The 19,106-nt window shown below is 39.2% G+C and overlaps 1 protein-coding gene across 5 annotated transcripts in view; it reads right to left on the reverse strand.

Annotated features, from left to right (window-relative positions):
- ccdc178 (coiled-coil domain containing 178) overlaps nt 1-19,106 on the reverse strand; it is a 209,725-nt gene that overhangs the window by 51,717 nt on the left and 138,902 nt on the right. For all 5 annotated transcript variants that reach the window (XM_078397335.1, XM_078397332.1, XM_078397333.1 and 2 more), the window contains one exon: nt 5,612-5,761. In XM_078397335.1, coding sequence (XP_078253461.1) covers nt 5,612-5,761 — 150 coding nt within the window. The remainder of the gene's footprint in view (nt 1-5,611; nt 5,762-19,106) is intronic.

The raw sequence follows: 19,106 nt of genomic DNA on the forward strand, positions 1-19,106 counted from the left end.
ACTAAGGAGCTTGGTTGATTGGCACCTCCTACAATTCCTCCACCCCTGAAGCCCATGCGGTAATGAAAATCATCTATAAAATGCACTGCAGTTATCCACCTGGGATCCACCCACTGCTTTGACAATACCTGCGAACTCTACCACAATGAAACCATGGGCAGTAGGGGTCATCTGCAGGTTTCCTGCCAAATCACACATCATTCTGACTTGGAAATGTATCCCTGCTGTTTCAACAACTCTGTGTCTCAGTCCTAAAACTCACCTCCACCTTCAAAAGCACTGTTAGCCTTGCCGGTAGTGCCCGCATTCTGAAAAATGAATTGTTTTAAAAAGTGATAGGATTGATGCTCTTCATCATCTTTAGCAATGATGGAGAACAACCCTTCAAAAACTCTCTGCCTGTCAACACTGAGAATAACTTGTCTGAGATTTTAGTTTAGTTTAGTTTAGAGATACAGTGCGTAAACAGGCCCTTCGGCCCACCGAGTCCGCGCTGACCAGCGGTCCCTGCGCATTTACACTATCCTACACACACTAGGGACAATTATACCAACCTACAGACCTACAAACCGGTATGTCTTTGGAGTGTGGGACGAAACCGGAGATCCTGGAGAAAACCCACGCAAGTCATGGGGAAAACATACAAACTCTGTATAAACAAGCACCCGTAGTCAGGATCGACCCTGAGTCTCTGGCGCTGTAAGGCAGCAACTCTACGTACGTATGTTTGGAGTTCATAAACATAATCAGTCAGCCATTCAAGCCAACTGGCACCTTAGAGTGTAACTAATTCTTCCTCAAATTTAAACTCAAATTTGAAAGGACTATGTGGGCAGAAGTTGGGATATGGGTGAGGGTGGCTACAGTAGTCAACAGTTGTTTGCTAAGCCAGGAAAACCATCCCCATCTTTTAAACCCCAAAACAACCTTTGGAAAATCTGGACTTTTCTTTGAATGGACTCCAGTGCTCTCATTTATTATAAACCACTGATTAAAGAGTTCAAGGCCTGTAAATATCTGTCAAGATTTGCATTTTCCCCAGTTCTTATGGTACAAAACAAATTTGCAACAGATAGAGGACCTTAATTTCTGGTTGTTTATCCTAGATAAAATCAGCATTGATTTAAATGCCCGTTGATATTGTACGCTACCCCATTCTTCAAAATTAGTTATCGTTATGTTTATCTTGTTTTCATAAACTAAACAAAACAATGCTAAATTTCAGCCCCACTATTCAAGCATAAGTTTCATTTGTTATTATTAGAACTACAATTAGATTTTTTTAAGTTGTGATGTGCAGTTAAAATAATGTGGTTTCTTTAGCTGGATATATGAATGGCTTGAGCCGATGGTTTGCATATTATGGTGTTTGAAAATCACTGCAAAGATACTATGTTGATACAGAGTAATAGTCTATTGTATAGGTGTATATTAATCTTATTTGCGAAGCAATTTGTGGAAGGTAAACTATTAAGTTAAACAGAACACATTTTCAATGTAATATAGAGTGTAATAGTAAATTCACATGGCAAGTTTATTTCCACAGACATGCCACCCACAGGCTAGAATTATGCATCACGAGTTATGTTGCAATCAGAATTCTGTTAGCACTCCAAACCATGCTGGGAAGATGGTGGCTTCACAAAGTGGCCAGCAGATATTGTCACTGTCCAAATATGTAATAAAGAAAAGAGAACTTTTAGGCCTGGTGAACGTTAAAAAGGTCAGTAAGTTGAAAAATTCTTTCATTGTGCTGTAAAGATTTAGAAAATGCCCAAACAGCAATAAATGAGATGGACACAGTGTAGTAATAATTCTGATACACTTGACTAATGCAGTTATTTGCAATGAGGTTGGCAAAATGCCCAAAGCAGTGAGCAAGCAAACAGAGCGAGACAGCTGGCTTAGCACCTTCGATTACTACTGCCACATCCACCAGCTCTTCTGTCAGTGCGGTGCTCACCGATGTGTATTTTAGTACAAACATTTACTCTGAGAAATTCATCCAAAGTACATTTTGTCAAATTTCTCATATGCCTTTCAAGCAAATGTAGCTGGTGACAAAAGCTGATTATTCAAATTAGCATGCAACACAAGGCAGCTTATGTATTTTAAAGTAATATGATTGCTTTTTGCTTATAATAAAGAAAGGCACATTTGATTTTGAAAGTGACAAAAAGCAATATTAGCAAAGCAAAACAATTTAATGTAATAAATGTAAATGTAATAGGATAAGAATTTTTTGGTTTTGATTTTTATGTTTGCCTGGTTCATTGCATTCAGGCATTTGTTTTCAATGTGGTAGCTGAGGCCAGAGGTATATTTTCTTAGTCCTCTGTATTTTATTCCCAATACTTAGAAAACAAAATATAAGGCTCACCACTTAAACATTTGCTATTTAAAATATTTGGCATATTATTCTGTTAAAAAGATATAAAACCCATTAGAAGTGCAAGTGGCAATATAATTTGAGAAGTATAATATTCCAATCCATCGGTCCGCTGACATTAACTGATCTTTATCTCTCTCATTAAAATACTGTCTAAGCAAAACAATTAAATCCCCAAAATGTTATGTTGACTTGCCACAAATTTTTAAAACATTATTATTTCTGTATCTGAAGAACATCCTGCTGTCAGACTCAGCTCATTAAGAAAACAGAATCAGGGCCCATTATACATTACTGGCAGTGGGAATGGGATACTTTACAAGAGAACAGAATAGGAATAAGCCTGTTCTATTGCTTATTTTGCTGGAATTATACCAGCAGATAGCAAGTTAAGGGTAACAAGGCAGATAGAGAGGGGGTGGGGAGAGGAGGAGGAGAGAACAAGAAAGAGAATAGAAGAGAGGCAAAATTAGTCAGAGCATCAAAGTACAAACCATCAGTTTGGATGCTGAATGAGTTTTGTTAGCCCTCAAACATGGCAATGTTTGGGATAACATAGATAATGTACAAACTGATATATATGCATATATTCTGGTAGTTTTTAAAATAATCATATATAGAAAGATATGTAATCTCAACTATGTTAACAATATTTTGCATTACGAATTGTGATCTGCAGTGCTGAATGCTTATTTAACTTTCTAACCTTTAAACTTAACCTTCATTTACAAAAATAATAACAATTCCATTTGCACATCCAAATTCAAATCTTAATATCGGAAATATTTTTTTCATTGTTTTATTTCTTTGTTCCATTGAGAAGGTTATCTAGGATGATCGCAAATAAATCTTCAATAAGGCTAAGCAATTATTAAATTCATACAAGAATTGATTTATGCATCACTGCCATAGAAATGCATCCCTCAGGTGTCACTTTTCCTTCCCAAATCACTGCCTTCATCCCTTCCACCGTCCCATTGCTAATCTCCATTTATTTTCCAATGTCATTCAATGGAGTCAATTCCCAAATCTGTGTCTGTATTTTCCACAATTCTTCATTTAGGATTCCATTCTTTTCAAAAACGCTAATCAAAGTCATTACTGCACAGACTTTTTTGCACAGAATAGGGGAATAGAGAACCAGTCACATCGGTTTAAATTGAGGGAGGAAAGGTTTTATAGAAAGCTGAAGGGTATTTTGTTTACACAAAGGATGGTGGGTGTATGGAACAAGCTGCTGGAGGAGGTAGTTGAGGCAGGTACTATTGCAACGTTTAAGAAACATTTAGATAGGTACATGGATAGGACAGGTTTAGAGGGAAATGGGCCAAATGCAAGCAGATAGGGCTAGCGTACAGGGTGGGCTCAAGGGCCTGTTTCACGCTGTATGACTCTAAAATCATCAAGGACATTTTCTGTAACTATAAGATATTGCACCATTCTTCCTGGTCCATGACTTCTGCAACCTTTAATGTTACCTAACATATTAGATCCAATGATTTTCAAGTTGTAATGCTTTTGCTCGGTTCATTTTTATTTAATGGGTGACGCAGAATATTTTGAGTAGCTTCCTCACTGGGATCTATTCTTGCCTACATGTTGCTATTCAATGCAGTCAATTCAAGATGTTGACCTCAGGTTTAATCTTCAAGATTAAAGGTAGCTTGTTGACCATCCAGTTCTGGATGAACCACAATTTCCTGCAGTTAAATCTCAAAGAGATTTGAGATCTGATGTCAGACTCCCGTAAATTACCCTCCCATCCTAGTTCACAGACCAGTCTGACTGTCCTCCTGATTACATTTTATCTTTATATGCCTCGTTGTCAGCTTCCCCAAGCTAACAATGATCTATTCCACATTTTCCTTGAGCTTCGACCCCTTTGACATCTCATTTTCACACCTTCCATATCTCTGTATCTCCCTCTCCCCTCAGTCTGAAGGTCTTGACCTGAAACGTCAAGGACAGCATTCTTTCTATCCAGAGATGCTGCCTGTCCTCCTGAGTCACACCAGCATTTTGTGTCTATCCACACCACTGACATAGTTTGGTCAAATGAAATTTGGTCCACATTCACTCTATCCAGGCTCTGAACTCCAGGAGGCTTGTTGCCTCCCCACTGACACATCCTACAAAACCCTCCATAAAAACTAAGACAGACACAAAAAGCTGAAGTAACAGGCAGCATCTCTGGAGAGAAGGAATGGGTGACGTTTCAGATCGAGACCCTTCTTCAGACTGGTTAGGGATAAGAGAAACGAGGGATATAGACGGTGATGTGGAGGGATAAAGAAAATGAATGAAAGATATGCAAAAAGTAACAACCCTTCTCCATTGTCAAACCATTTAATATCTCTTTCATTTCTGATCATGCCTCTGTGAAGCATCGATGACTTTTTGCTCCTATTATTGCAAGCTACTGTTGTAAAGTGGTTTATGTAAGAAAATGCTTTGCACAGATGCCCATGATGTCCAGCTTTGCTGCTATGGATGTGTTTTTTAATTTGGTGTACAAAGAGGTATAAAATCCATTAGGGGTTCAAAGTGATGGCCATCTTTGATCTCAGCTTCCAATGCAGGCATCAGGTAAAAAAAAAAACTTAAATAAATCAGTTCGTGAAATTTATCTTATGGCATCATTTTGATAGTGATTTACAAAGATTACATTCTAAATTTTATATATTTTTTCATTTTTTGCTTTACTTTTTCATTCTCGTTTTCCCCTCTTCATACTTATCCTGCTCTAGAAATAACCTATATCCATTTCTAGAAATAGACAGAGGCCTCACATATAGGAGAGGAACTTAAAGAGAGTTCTAATGTTCGAGCCAAATATTCCCCAGCTTGGGCCAAACTAGATGGACTAGTTGCTCTTCTCTTTTAATGTTTGCCAAATGTTGTAGTGCTGTGCAAAGTTGATCACTGAATTTGCATGTATTACAACATGCGCTAGATTTCAAAAGGAATTCATTTGTGTATTTTGCGGGCATGATAAGGTAGTAAATAAATTAAATTTTCAAGCTATTTTGACCCATATTTGTTTGTTTGGTACTCTTCAATTGTAATGCAAACTTGTAGTTTCACAGAGATAACATTTTGCTATCTTTACATCCGTTTGGCAGATACCGAAAAGATAACAAAAAAAATCTATTATTCTGTAAAATATAAAATAATAACTAATTATTCTTTGCTAATGTCTTTATCATTTGCAGTTCTACTCACATGTAGATAATTGTTGATGCCTCCTTCTGTCTTCAGCCTGTCATAGTAGATATTTGCGAGTTTATCTTTCATTTCAAGGTACGTTCCTTGCAGTTGCTTATACTGTGAAGTTCGTGTCTCATTTTCCAGAAGTGCTGAAGCAAGCTTGTCCTAGAAAATTGCCAGAATTTGATGTTACTGTTTGTAAGAAGAACCTTATTTGCCTTAACATAGCTTCTATTTCCTGGTTGGACTCATCTATAAGAACTTGTCATTTACAGTCAAAGACATTGAGGAAAAGATTTCAATCAGAAAAATGTGGCTGCTTAGTGCTTTAGGCAGTTCAGCATCAAATAATCTCCTGTAATGCATTTGGCATGGGGATATAGATTCGACGTAGCTGTTCCAGTTGTCTTGGGAAGGATAATGGGATACTGTACATGTTGCTAAGAAATATCAGGTACAGATAGATTGTGGCTTTATTCATACTACCACATTGACTTCAAGTCAATTTTATAAAGTTGAACACTAATGATGTAGAAAATGCCATACATTTTCCTCACAGAACTAAACACATGTTGAGCAGTTGGATGAATATGCCTCTTGCTCCCTGCCTACTTAATGTGCCCATCAATTACTCACAGTGTTGCCTATATTCAATTTGTGTTTATGAATTCAAGAATTATTAGAAGCTTATGCACTATATAGACATGTTTCTCTGGTAAGTCAACTTCGATTTGGTAATTGGTAAATTATGATTTAATAGCCAGTTCCCTCAGAGTGCAACATGACAAAAAGAATAAGCTAGAATAAGCTATTCAAAGTGGCTCTAACTGTTTGAAGAGAGAGGAAGGGGAGGGGAAGCTTTTATCCTTCAAGGTTATTCATCAGGCAATTCTCGTACATCCATTTGGATTGGGAACGATGAATGAGGTAGCCACAATTCAATAGACCAGAAAATGGCACCAAATGAGTTGCAACCACAACTACAGAGATCTGTGCAGAATACTAGACCAGTGACAGTGAAGATAACAATTGGTGCCATTTTCTGCACATGAAAATATCTCAGTGTTGAATCTAGTGCTGGCTTGAGAACAAGGAGTGATCCAAGCTTTCCTATGTTGCAGAGTGCCATTGACTACACTCACTTTGTTTAACAGAGATTGAAATGAACTTGTGCAGTTGGTGGACCTTCCTGTATATCATTTTGGTCAGTGCATGGTATCTGTGCAACAGTTAGAATAATTATTATGTGTCAGTCTGATATACCATACATGTCTGAGCCTTTATGATTAAAGAAAAGTGGATGGTAACTGAGTTACAAGGATATGACTTCTGGGATTATTTTTTTTTGCACGCAGGAGGTGCCTTTCTTATACAAAGAAAGCCACACTAACACACCAAACGACAGAGCAAATCCTTGTCACTGCCAAATAAAGATTGTACTATGTGCAGAAACATGGAACTCCAGATGCTAGTTTACACAAAAAGACACAACGTGCTAGAGTAACTCAGCAGGGCAAGCAGCATCTCTGGAGAACATGGACAGGTGCCATTTTGAAACAGCACCCTTCTTCAGATTGCATGCACCTCTTTTTGGAAGCCCTGCAGAAATTGGCACAGTGGTTTTTGAGATTAATCACGGACTTGTTGCTTCAAACATTAATCTCCTGGGCTACTCTCTCAAGTTTCAATGACCTAAATAATCCCACAAATATAGGATATTTTTCCCTTTTCCAACTTCCTCGATCAGCACTTCCATACAGCATTAGAAAAGCCTGGAGCCCCTATTCTGTCATTGACTGTATTAATATGGCAGAATTGTTGCTACAATCACATTCCTACTAAGGCATAATGTGTGTCTCCTTTAAGAGATGCATGCTGGCTTTCAGAAGCGCAAGCTAGCTTCAGCTGGCACTTGTCATTCCTAAAATGAGGAGGTCACTCTCAGCACCCTTGTTGATGCACGAATCAAGTTAATACTGCTATTAGCTCAATGGGTAATCATATTAATGATTAGCCACCATGAAATTTGCATGCTACTTGCACTAGGTCAAATGGCCTAGGTCCATTGCACATCACGATCTCCAGCACCATTTTCCTTTGCTATCTAATTTAAATTCCTCTCAGGGAATAGAGATAGTGAATTCTTAACCTTGTCCTCCAACTTGCAAAACAGTTCCACTTATCCATCACTCCTGTTCTCGTTGACCTACATTGGCTCTCAACTCCTAATGCCTCCCACTTAAATGTATTATCCTTTTGTTTAAATTATTTCAAGGACTTGCCCTTCCCTCCATAACACTCCCCAAACCCTCTCCCCATAACTCTCTATTCTTTGACTCTGATTTCCATGGCATTTTAGAACAGATAGTACTCATACAAATGCTGGCTGGAAACCCAGCTTGGTGCCATCATTTTAATAGAGGTTTTTATGTTTCTTAGGCATTCCACTAGAACTAAGCTGAAGTACCTTTAGCTCCGAAGAAGCCAGCACACTGCATCATTTACTCCACCTGTTGTAAACACCAGGTATATTTACTCTGGGGATTTATTAAGATCAGGAAAGGTTCTCCATGTGGAACAACAAGCACGAGTGAGACGCTGTAAGTGGTGGGAGTTCTGTTGTGGAAAATGTGCCAATAAAACTTCCTGAATTTAGCAGATATTTCCACAAACATTACCAAGGTATATCAAGCATAATCTCAAATATTTATATAGGAATATTATGAAAGTTACTGTATGATCAGAATTATTAGGATCTTCTGATTTTCCTGCCAGGTTTCTGCCCTTATCTTCCATCACTATTTACCAGATATCAACTCCTGATCAGTAAATTACATGCATTAATTAGTTGAACAAATGTGTTGCACAGGCAATTCCTCAGCACATTTCTGAATCAAAAAATCTTTGAATGAGATTCTGCTATTTCTTATCTGACTTTCAGCTGTTGGAAGCGAGGAGGTGGACATAATCCTGTCCTCATCAACTAAGCTGTCGTAAATATGGTCAACAGCTTCAAGTTCTTCGGCATCCTGATCGTCCCTTCACACTGATATGGTGATGAAGAAAACACATCAGTGCATTGACTTTCTTTGACATCCAGAAGATTCAGTATGTCCAGGAAGTCCTCTTGAAGTTCTACAGTTGCACTGCAAAAAATATTCTGTCAGGATGCATCTCAACTTGGTCGGGCAACTGCTCAAGGTTAGACTGCCCTAACCTACAGAGAATGGTGAACAAGCCCAGTCCATCACAGGCTGGTCACGTCTTTCCAGCCAGTCCATTTTCATGGGGAAGTGCATCAGGAAATACAAGTAGGACCTTCGCGAAGCTATCAGGGACACCAAGAGACAATTCCAGACCAAGCTAGAGTCCCAAACTAATCACACAGATAGCTATTGATTTTGGCAATGTTTTCATGTTATAATAGACTACAAAAGGGCCTGTCCCACTTAGGCGATTTTAAGGCGACTGCCGGCGACTAGGCTGTCGCCGACAGTTCGCCGGGGTGTCGCGGGCATGATCGTGAGAAGTCTTCCAAGAATCGTAGTGGATCTCAATTTATTTACCGTCAGGACATTTGACAGGTAGATTGGAGTCGACAGTTTAACGGTCAGGTAAGCGTGGGAATTTTCGCGATGTTTATGGCCATCAGCGATTACATTTAAAGTAGACTCCCAACCCAGATATGCAATCCAGAAACCAGATATGCATCTCCCGTACATTTTCAAAGAATGCCCACACTCCGCACAAAAATCCATTTAACCACTTTTTAAATTAAATTTCTTAATACTGCTATTAGTAAACTGGAAGTCAATCCAGTTTATGCCTTGTTACCATGAAGCTTGGTTTTCAAGTAACCCGGGCAAGATGTTATATTTCAAAACTCTCAAGTACTTACCGACTTGTCAGTAATTTCAGCGAAAATTAGGACGCCGGAGAAGCATTGACAGCGTGGGAATTTTGCGATGTTTCCGAAGATGGTGTAATCTCGACCTAACACGGCATTGTCGTGGGGTAAAAGAAAATGTTGGCAATCTGCAATGACTTTGACAGTCGCCAGCAGTCGCCTAAAAAATCACCTAAGTAGGACAGGCCCTAAACTGAATTCAGGCAGATTCAGCAGCAACAGTGTGTTCCTCCTCCCAGACACGGTCTATGCACATTTTGAATAGTGTCCCATCTGGTAGAGCTGCTGCCTCACAATTGCAGAAAGCAGGGTTCGACTCTGACTGCTGGTGTTGTTTGTTTGTAATTTGGTTCAATGGTATTTTATTTGACACTGAGGTACAGTGAAATTCATTTTTGTATACTTCAGTACGTATCACTGTACATAAGCACTTGGACACATCTTAGATAAGCATCGCAGATACAGTACAAGTAGTATTACACTGAGACAGTACACACAGTTGCCAGATTTGGTGCCATTTTCAAGTCCCAGTTGTTATAGTTGTACCAGGTGTATAGATCTTAACCTGACCATGAAGGCCCATTGTCCTGGTGGCGTTGCGGGGTTGGCCTGGCCAAGTGTAGCCATTGGTGTCGTCCACCACTGCTTCATGCTGCTTCAGGCCACGTCTGGTTCACCTGCTAGGCCTCTTGGAGTGGCGTCTGATCTAGCTGTTCCCCAGGCTACTGCAGGTCATTCAGCCACTGCACTGTCTCTCGCAGCTGGTCTGCTTAGCGATCCTCTGTCCAACTCCGAGTTCCTCCTCTCCAGTCCGCTGGAAGAGTAGGGGCCGGGCTCGGCGGCTTCCCTCTCTGGGTGGGTTCCCAGTTCTGCAGCAGGCGAGCTAAGTCTAATGTCGGATATGTTTGCACATTCTCCCCGTGACCGTGTGGGTGTTCTCCGGCTGCTCTAGTTTTTTCCCACATCCTAAAGACATGTGTTTTGTATGTTAATTGGTCTTTGTAAAAATGCTCCGAGCATTTTTACAAAGGGGATGAGAAAGTAGGATAACATAGAACTAATGTGAATGGGTGATCGATGCACTTGGTGGGCTAAAGGGCATATATCCACGTTATATCTCTAAACTAAGCTAAACTAAAGCAAGTTGGTGGAATGATGTAATCCACCATGACTGCCTTAGGTGCACCTGTACTCACGGTCACTGTTGTAGATTGGCCTTCCCAAGAGAGAACCTGTGAAAAGGGACTGACCCCTACACAACCTCTGACCATGTTCTCAGAATCTGCATGCAAAAACTAGAAGTATTTGTGGGTATCATTAACCTCCCCATACTTCAATCTGAGGTTTAAGAAGACAAGCCTTATCCCAGTGGCAAAGAAAAACATCCTAGCATGTCTTAATGACTACTGAAAAACGGTAGTGTTGAGAGGCTGGTTATGATGCACATCAATTCCAGCCGCCCAGACAGCCTGGATTCACTGCAATTCACTATTGGTGCAACAGGTCCATGGCAAATGCCATCGCCCTGGCCCTACACTCCTCCCTGTAACAAGGACCAATGGAAGACTCATGATTATTGACTGTAGCTCTGCCTTCAACATCCAAATTCCAACCAAACATTTAAAAATTCATCCAGCAGGGTCTCAGCACTCCACTCTGCAAATAGATCCTGGGCTTCTTGACCAATAAGATGCAATCAGTAAGGATAGGCAACAAAAAATCCTTCATGATAATCCTCAATATCACTACCCTGCAAGACAGTTTCTCAGCCCTTTACGATATTCCATATGCATGCGCAACTGTGCAACCAAATTCTGCTCTAACTCTACTCACAAGTTGGCAGATGACACCATGGAAGCGGGATGGATATTAAAGAATCACAAATCAATAGACAATAGACAATAGGTGCAGGAGTAGGCCATTTGGCCCTTCGAGCCAGCACCGCCATTCAATGTGATCATGGCTGATCATTCTCAATCAGTACCCCGTTCCTGCTTTCTCCCCATACCCCAATCGCACCATACAGCATTCTATCTGGTTGCATCATTGCTTGGCATGGCAACTGCTCTGCCCAAGACCACAAGAACTTGCAGGGAGTTGTGAACGCAGCCCAGTACATCATGCAAATCAGTCTCCCTCACTCCTATGAGCTCCATCTAAAGTTCACGTTGTCTCGGCCCAGCAGCCAACATAATCAAGCACCACTCACATCTTAGTCATTTCCTCTTCTCCCATATCCCTTCCAGTGGAAGACACAAAATGGTGAAAGTATGTACCAACTGATTCACAAACAGATTCTTCCCTGATGTTATCAGACTCTTGAACTGACCTTTCATACTGTATATTAATGATGAATTCCCGTTCTTCCAATCAACCTTGTTGCAGCACTCACACTTCTTTTTAATCTGCACTTTTTCTGTAGCTGTAAAATTATAGTCCGCACTCGAGCTTTTTTTTTTAACACTACACTACCTCAAGTACGGTATGATTTGCCAAGACAGCACACAAAACAACATTTTTCACTGTGTCTTAGTACATGTTACAATATGGGATAGGCCATTTAGAACTGAGATAAAGGGAAATAATTTTACATAGAGAGTGAAGAATCTTTAGGATTTTCCTTATTAGAGGGCTACTTAAATTCAACCTGGGTCCATTCTAAACAGAAATTGATGGATTTCTGCATATTAAGGGAGTTAAAGGATATAGGGATACTGCATGAAAATTGAGTTAAGACAGATAATTAGCCGTGATCTTGACGAATGGCAAAGAGGCTTAAAGGGTTGGACAGCTTGTTCTTGCTTCTATTCCTTATGCACTTAGAACTTTCTTTCGTTGCTAGTAGGAAGAAGCTCTGATGATATTTTAGGGGTAGAGTGGTGTCTGGAACAGGAGAAGCAGCAATGCTTCTCTGAACTCCCCAAAAATATTGCAGTCTGCAGCCATGCTGATTCCTAGATTTTTGTTAACCAGGTTACTTTCTGAGATATTTGAAATCAAATGTGGATGTGGCTATCTCATTTGGTAAGCTGGCCCAAGCCTCAAAATGTCTTGAGCCTTCAATGGAGGGTATCAGCAGCTCCACCAGTTGGCCACTCGAAAGTTTACAATTACTCTGGAGCACGTTTTAAAGATCAGTATGACAAAAGTCATTAAAAAATAGAGAATACGTGACAGAGGTAAGGTTTACTGAGAAAGCATTGTAAACAAAGATATTTTATTAAATGTAGGGTAACCTCTTGAAGAGAGATGTATCAAAAAATGTAATGAATAAATATTTGCTCTCAAAATTCACATTCAATTCAGACCAGATCTAAAAGGTGCTAGAAATAAGAAATAACAAATACGGGACTTTGGCCATTTTGACTGTCATTAAATGGTTACCCAAGTGCTCTATTGCTAACATTATCACAAAGTGTTTTTATTTTAAATTTATGTTAAGGAATTAACAATACTGTAGTGATGATTTTTGAAAAGCTCAATGTGAATAGTGGTGTAATTTGATGTGAAAATCCTTTCAAATTTATAAAAGTAGAAATAGTTGAATGTCACATAAAAGAATTATTAAGCGTACCATACAAAACTTCATCTCATCTTTCCATAAAATTAATTTATAAAAAGATACTTAGCAGATATTCTGTTTCGTATATTATAATAGTGACATAGAATGTGACAGGTAGTCTGCAAATATTTCATTCTCAATGTTGCACTCAAAGTATTGGACATGCACCTAAATATCTCAACTGTACCTGCAGAAATAATGGGGCCTGGCTCAGCAATAAAACAAAATGGCACTAAACTGATGAGTTTAATCCAGCAGAAAGAGTGGCAATAAACAAGACAAATGTCTGCTATTGATTTCAGGTTTAATTGCTCCAACCGTACTGACAAAGCCTACCAGATGCTCTTCAGAAGTGTAAATAGGACCAGCTCCACATCACCACAAATTACTTTAAAAGAACTTCCAAGTCTGACTGTATCAAAATTACAACTATTCACAATACTGGTGACATTAAAAATGCTCTTTACTTTAACAGGTTAATGCCTAACAAACAAACAGAATAAAGATGCAGTCTGTAAACCCATTGCACCAGAAATGAGTTACTCAGTAAGGTTTCAACAGTGCATTTGATTGCAACAGCTGTTTATTAGTGCCCTAAGCTCTGCTATAAACTGATCGAAAGCTTTTGAAAATGCTGTTTATTGCCACCCAGTAAGAAACGTTGTGATATTTTTAAAGTTTTAATGATTGTAAATGAAAATGTACAAACGAACATTAAAGTAACACTTAATAAGCCATTACATATTTAAGAAGATGAGGTGGGCTAAACATCACATTTTAAATAGCCCTGAGTATCGATCAGGTGCTTAATATTCAGTCAAACTTATGGTGAATTGAATTATATGAAAAGCATCTTATACGAAATGCAGTTTATAACATATAATGAGCAACATCCTTAACAGCATTGATTGATATAATTTGAAAAAAACAATTATGCTGTTTAAGTATATATAAATCTACCTTTAGATGCAAGTAAGTTGTATTCCTAATTTTATATGTTTATTATCCTCCAAATTGTTTGCTTTGTAAAATATCCTTCACCCAACTATTTGCACAACACTAGTTGGACGTAGCACATTTTCAAAATCTGAATTTCTGACAGGGAAACAGTTCGGAAGTAACTTTGGTATGTATATAGACGATAATACAAAAACCACAGATAAACTATTTTACAAGGTATAATTGGTTCAACTATTTAAATCAACCATATAGCAACAAGAAGAAAATCTTGATCTTGAATTTATTTTACAAAATTGTTTTGAAAACAAAATGATCAAATTATAAGAGTTGAAATCTGAATGCCATCTCTCAGCTGTCTACTTCTCATTAAAATATGTGTTTATTAGTAAGTATTTCCTCATTTTGTTGCTGTGGCTTCACTGTATGTAACAGAAGCCCAATTATCACATACTAACTAGGTTTTGTAACAGGGCCAATGAAGTTTAAGTAGCGGTGCAGAAGCAGCTCTGAGGATATTTCTGGCATTATTTTACAATTAAATGGAGTAATTCCAGGACAAGTCGACAAAGTTATGGGCAAACATATCATGATGACATGAAAATAAAAGAAATACAATATAGTCCCCCTGGCAATAAAGGACAATCAATTACATCCAATGGAAAATACTTGTCAATTAACATCAATTTTTAGATCTTTATTGAGCTGTGAGTCCGCTGATTTCATAGCAATCAGTGAATATATCTGATTCTGGGAGGTGGAGGAGACTGTAACAGTACACTGTATAGTTAAAAAATAGAAGTTTAAGACTTTATTGCAGAGCTAACAGAGTTGCCCACAGAAATACAAGGATTGTGATACATTCATTTAAGAGTGATTGAAGCTGGGAATTTGTAGTATTTGGAATATGTATGTAAGACATGTGGTTTAAGACTTGCATCCGCGTTGTGAATCTGTGTATAAATAAATAAAATAGAATATGAATTCAAAATTGTTCAGTGAAGACTGATCATAGGAGAAAACATAGGAGAGAGTTTCCAGTGTTAGCTGTAGTCTTGGTGAAGGAGGTGGAATGGGGGAAAAGATGCCCTGTGTTTGTAGGATAGGAGGCTTTCCAGACACATGTTGATAAGGCAGTGGGTGCTGATAGGCATAACAAACAAAGTCAATTTAGTTCCTAGGACCTGACATTATTCCTCAAGAGATTCAATGCCCTCTTGTACAATTGATCAAAATGCGTGAAAACACCTTTAACAGCTATATCTTACTATTGCACAACCAGTCTCAGCTGAGTTGCTGAACTGGCCATGACTCCCTTGGCAATAATTTCGAACAATTCAAATCTTTACCTTGCATTCATATCCTGTACCCTGTTTTCACATAAATAACATGGCTGCAGACCTCAGACAGACACAGTGCTATTTATTGACTATTTTAGCTACATCAATCAAGCATATCACATGACAACCCATTGAAACATTTTATTCTTGCTTAGAGAAGATGGACACCAGTGAAGGAAGCAAGTACACCCTCTTTTTCCATCAACTACCTCCATATTCCACCACAAAGTCAATTTACAGCAGCCAATTAAACACCGACTTGCACATCTTTGGGATGTGAGAGAAAACTGGAATACATGGAGGAAATTCATCCAGTCACGGTGAGAATATGCAAACTCCACACCCACATGTCACACAACTACAATAACAGAACCGAGTGTAAGGGTCAATAGTTGTGTGTAATACTGGCAAACCTGTTCCTCAGAAACCTGTTGGAATGAGAGCCCAAGCCCCGAGTGCAATTTCAGCATGCGTCTGTGTTGGGAACCTTCATATTAAATTTATTCAGCTTCCTGTAGCATCAAAAAGTATAGAATTACATGCATATCTCTGGGATTCCACTGAGAAAAATGAATCCGTTTTTTTGTTGTTGATAATGTCCTCATTTAAAACAAGCTGCACCCTTGCAATATTTTGCATTAGGTCACATGGCAGAACGTTGTTACATTAAAAGGATTCGTGTTACAAGAATTACTGATACATTGGCTATCTTAACTCCACCTCGATTAGAAATTAGCTCTGTGGGCACTTAATAGTGATAGCTGTCCTTAAATATATGAATAGTCATGGTAAGAAACACTGCTTTATGTGTACTGATCGCTAATAAGATATCAGATTCTGCCAAGTGAGGCAAAACACAAATTAGTTTAAAATAGGATTGGAGTAATTAATGTTAAATTTTCTAATTTGTTTACAAAATGCAACTATGTTTGGAAATTCTATTTATGGAAGAATCTTGTTTGCTCTATCAAAATGACACTTCATCAAGAAATACTAACCAAACTTTGATTAAAAAATGACAGCTTGGTAAAACAGAAAAAGAATAGAAATTCAGTTGTAAGAAAATTCAACTCTACTTAAAACTAATTTGACTTTGTTTAATTAAAATGCCTTTCAGGGACTTCCAATATAGATACAACAATGCACTATCTTGACTTTTGGCTGTGACCTTACTTAGTGTGGTTTCACAAATTCCCAACATTTTAAAAGCTTTTCTTTAAACAGTAATATATGTGTATATATGGGTATATACACCAATGAGCCAAAACATTATGACCACTGGCAGGTGAAGTGAATAACATTGATTATCTTGTTACCATGGCACCTGTCAAGGGGTGGGATATATTAGGCAGCAAGTGAACAATCAGTTCTTGAAGTTGATGTGTTGGATGCAGGAGAAAAGACCTGAGCGACTTTAACAAGGGCCAAATTGTATCCCTGTAGTTGTTCGATAGAGTATTCACTCACTTACCAAATCTCCTCAATCTTTGAAGGAAGTAGATGTGTGATGAACTTTCTTTATAATAATAATAATAATAATGCATTTTATTTATATAGCGCTTTTCATATACTCAAAGACGCTTTACAGAGATTTTGAGAACATAGGGAAATGAATAAATAGATAAATAAGTAAATAAATAAATGAACAGAGAAAGGAGACAGAAGGTGAGGTGACTTTCAGTGGTTGAAGGCAGTACTGAACAGGTGAGACTTCAGCGATGTTTTGAATGTGGTGAGTGTGGAGGAGTCTCTAACGGTTTGGGGTAGTGAGTTCCATAGGGTGGGAGCAGCGATGGAGAAAGCCCTGTCCCCCCAGGATCTGAGTTTGGTCCGGATGTGGGGGGATAGGAGATTGGCAGCGGCAGAGCGGAGGGTGCAGGTGGGAGTGTGCCTGTGGAGGAGGTCGGTCAGGTAGGATGGGGCCAGGTTATGGAGGGCTTTGTAGGTTATGAGGAGGATTTTGTACTGGATTCTCTGGGGGATGGGGAGCCAGTGGAGTTTATAAAGGACGGGGGTGATATGGTCACAGATCGAGGTGTGTGTGAGTAGACGGGCAGCGGAGTTTTGAATGTATTGAAGTTTATTGATGATTTTTGAGGGTGCGCCATAGAGGAGGCTGTTACAGTAGTCCAGACGGGAGGTGATGAAGGCGTGGATGAGGGTTTCTGCAGCTGTGGAGGAGAGGGATGGACGGAGACGGGCAATGTTTTTGAGGTGGAAGAAGGCTGTCTTTGTGATGTGTTTGATGTGTTTGTCGAAGGAGAGGGTTTGATCAAGGATGATTCCAAGATTATGATTGTGATTATGATTTATGATTGCATCAATGTGCTGGGCTGAGGACAGATCTTCATACACATGCACCCCCAGGAGCTTGAAGCTGTTGACTTTCTCCACTGCTGTCTGATCAATGAAGACAGGTTTGTGAATCCCCACCTTTCTCCTCCTGAAGTCAACAATCCGCTTCATGGTACAGTTAACGTTGAGAGCAAGATTATTGTTCTGACACCATTTAATCAGATTATCAATCTCCCTCCTTTACCCTGACTCACTGTTGCCTATTGCTCATCCAGCAACAGTGGTATCATTGGCAAATTTAAAGATGGCATTGGAACTGTGTCTGGCTCGTGGATATAGAGCAGAACAGGAACTGAGCACAGTGTACTAATATTCCTCACCCTCCCCCCCCCCCCCCCCCCCAACAACTATATACTCTACATTGTCCCAACTTATGACCAGTGAAAAGCTAAATTTTGAGTACTCCCCATGAATACCACAACTAAATATATTAACATATGAAAAGCTAAATTATCTTTTTGAAAAGAATAATACATGTGCTGACTATCCAACATCTCTAAATATCTTAGAGCTTCTGATAGTCTATAGATATTGTACATTTGTGACAATTGCAGGAGTTTGCATTCAAAGTTTTTAACCAGAGATAATAAAAAAAACTATTTAAGTGATATATAAAGATTATATAAACTCTTTTCTCATTTTAATATCAAGCACGTAATTTTTTTTTGCTCTGGTTGGTACCCATGTAACGTGTGTGTGTGTGTATATAATATATATATATATATATGAGCCAAAACATTATGACCACCTGTCTAATATGCTGTTTGTCCTCCGTGTGCTGCCAAAACAGTGCCGACCCGCCAAGGCATGGACTCTACAAGACCCCTGAAGGTGTTCTGTGGTATCTGGCACCAAATCATAAGCAACAGATCCTTCAAGTCCTGTAAGTTGCGAGGTGGAGCTGACGTGGATCGGACTTGTCAATCCAGCACATCTCACAGATGCTCAATCGGATTGAGATCTGGAGAATTTGCAGGCCAGGGCAATATCGTGAGCACTTCATCATGTTCCTCAAACCATTCCTGAACAATGTGTGCAGTGTTAGAGGGCGCATTATCCTGCTGAAAGAGGCCACTGCTATCAGGGAATACCATTGCCATGAAGGGGTGTACCTGGTCTGCAACGATGTTTAGGTAGGTGACACGTGTCAAATTGACGTCCTCATGATTGGCCGGATCAAAGGTTTCCCAAAGAACATTGCCCAGAGCATCACACTCCCCCCATCGTCTTCCCAATGCATCCTGGTGCCATCACTTCCCCATGTAAACGGCGCATACGTCCATGGCCATCCACGTGGTCTAAAAGAAAACGGGACCTTCTTCCACTGCTCCAAGGTCCAGTTCTGATGCTCGCGTGCCCAATGTAAACGCTTTCGACAATGGACAGGGG

This window comes from Rhinoraja longicauda, chromosome 4 (assembly GCF_053455715.1).
Source record: "Rhinoraja longicauda isolate Sanriku21f chromosome 4, sRhiLon1.1, whole genome shotgun sequence".
NCBI lineage: Eukaryota > Metazoa > Chordata > Chondrichthyes > Rajiformes > Arhynchobatidae > Rhinoraja > Rhinoraja longicauda.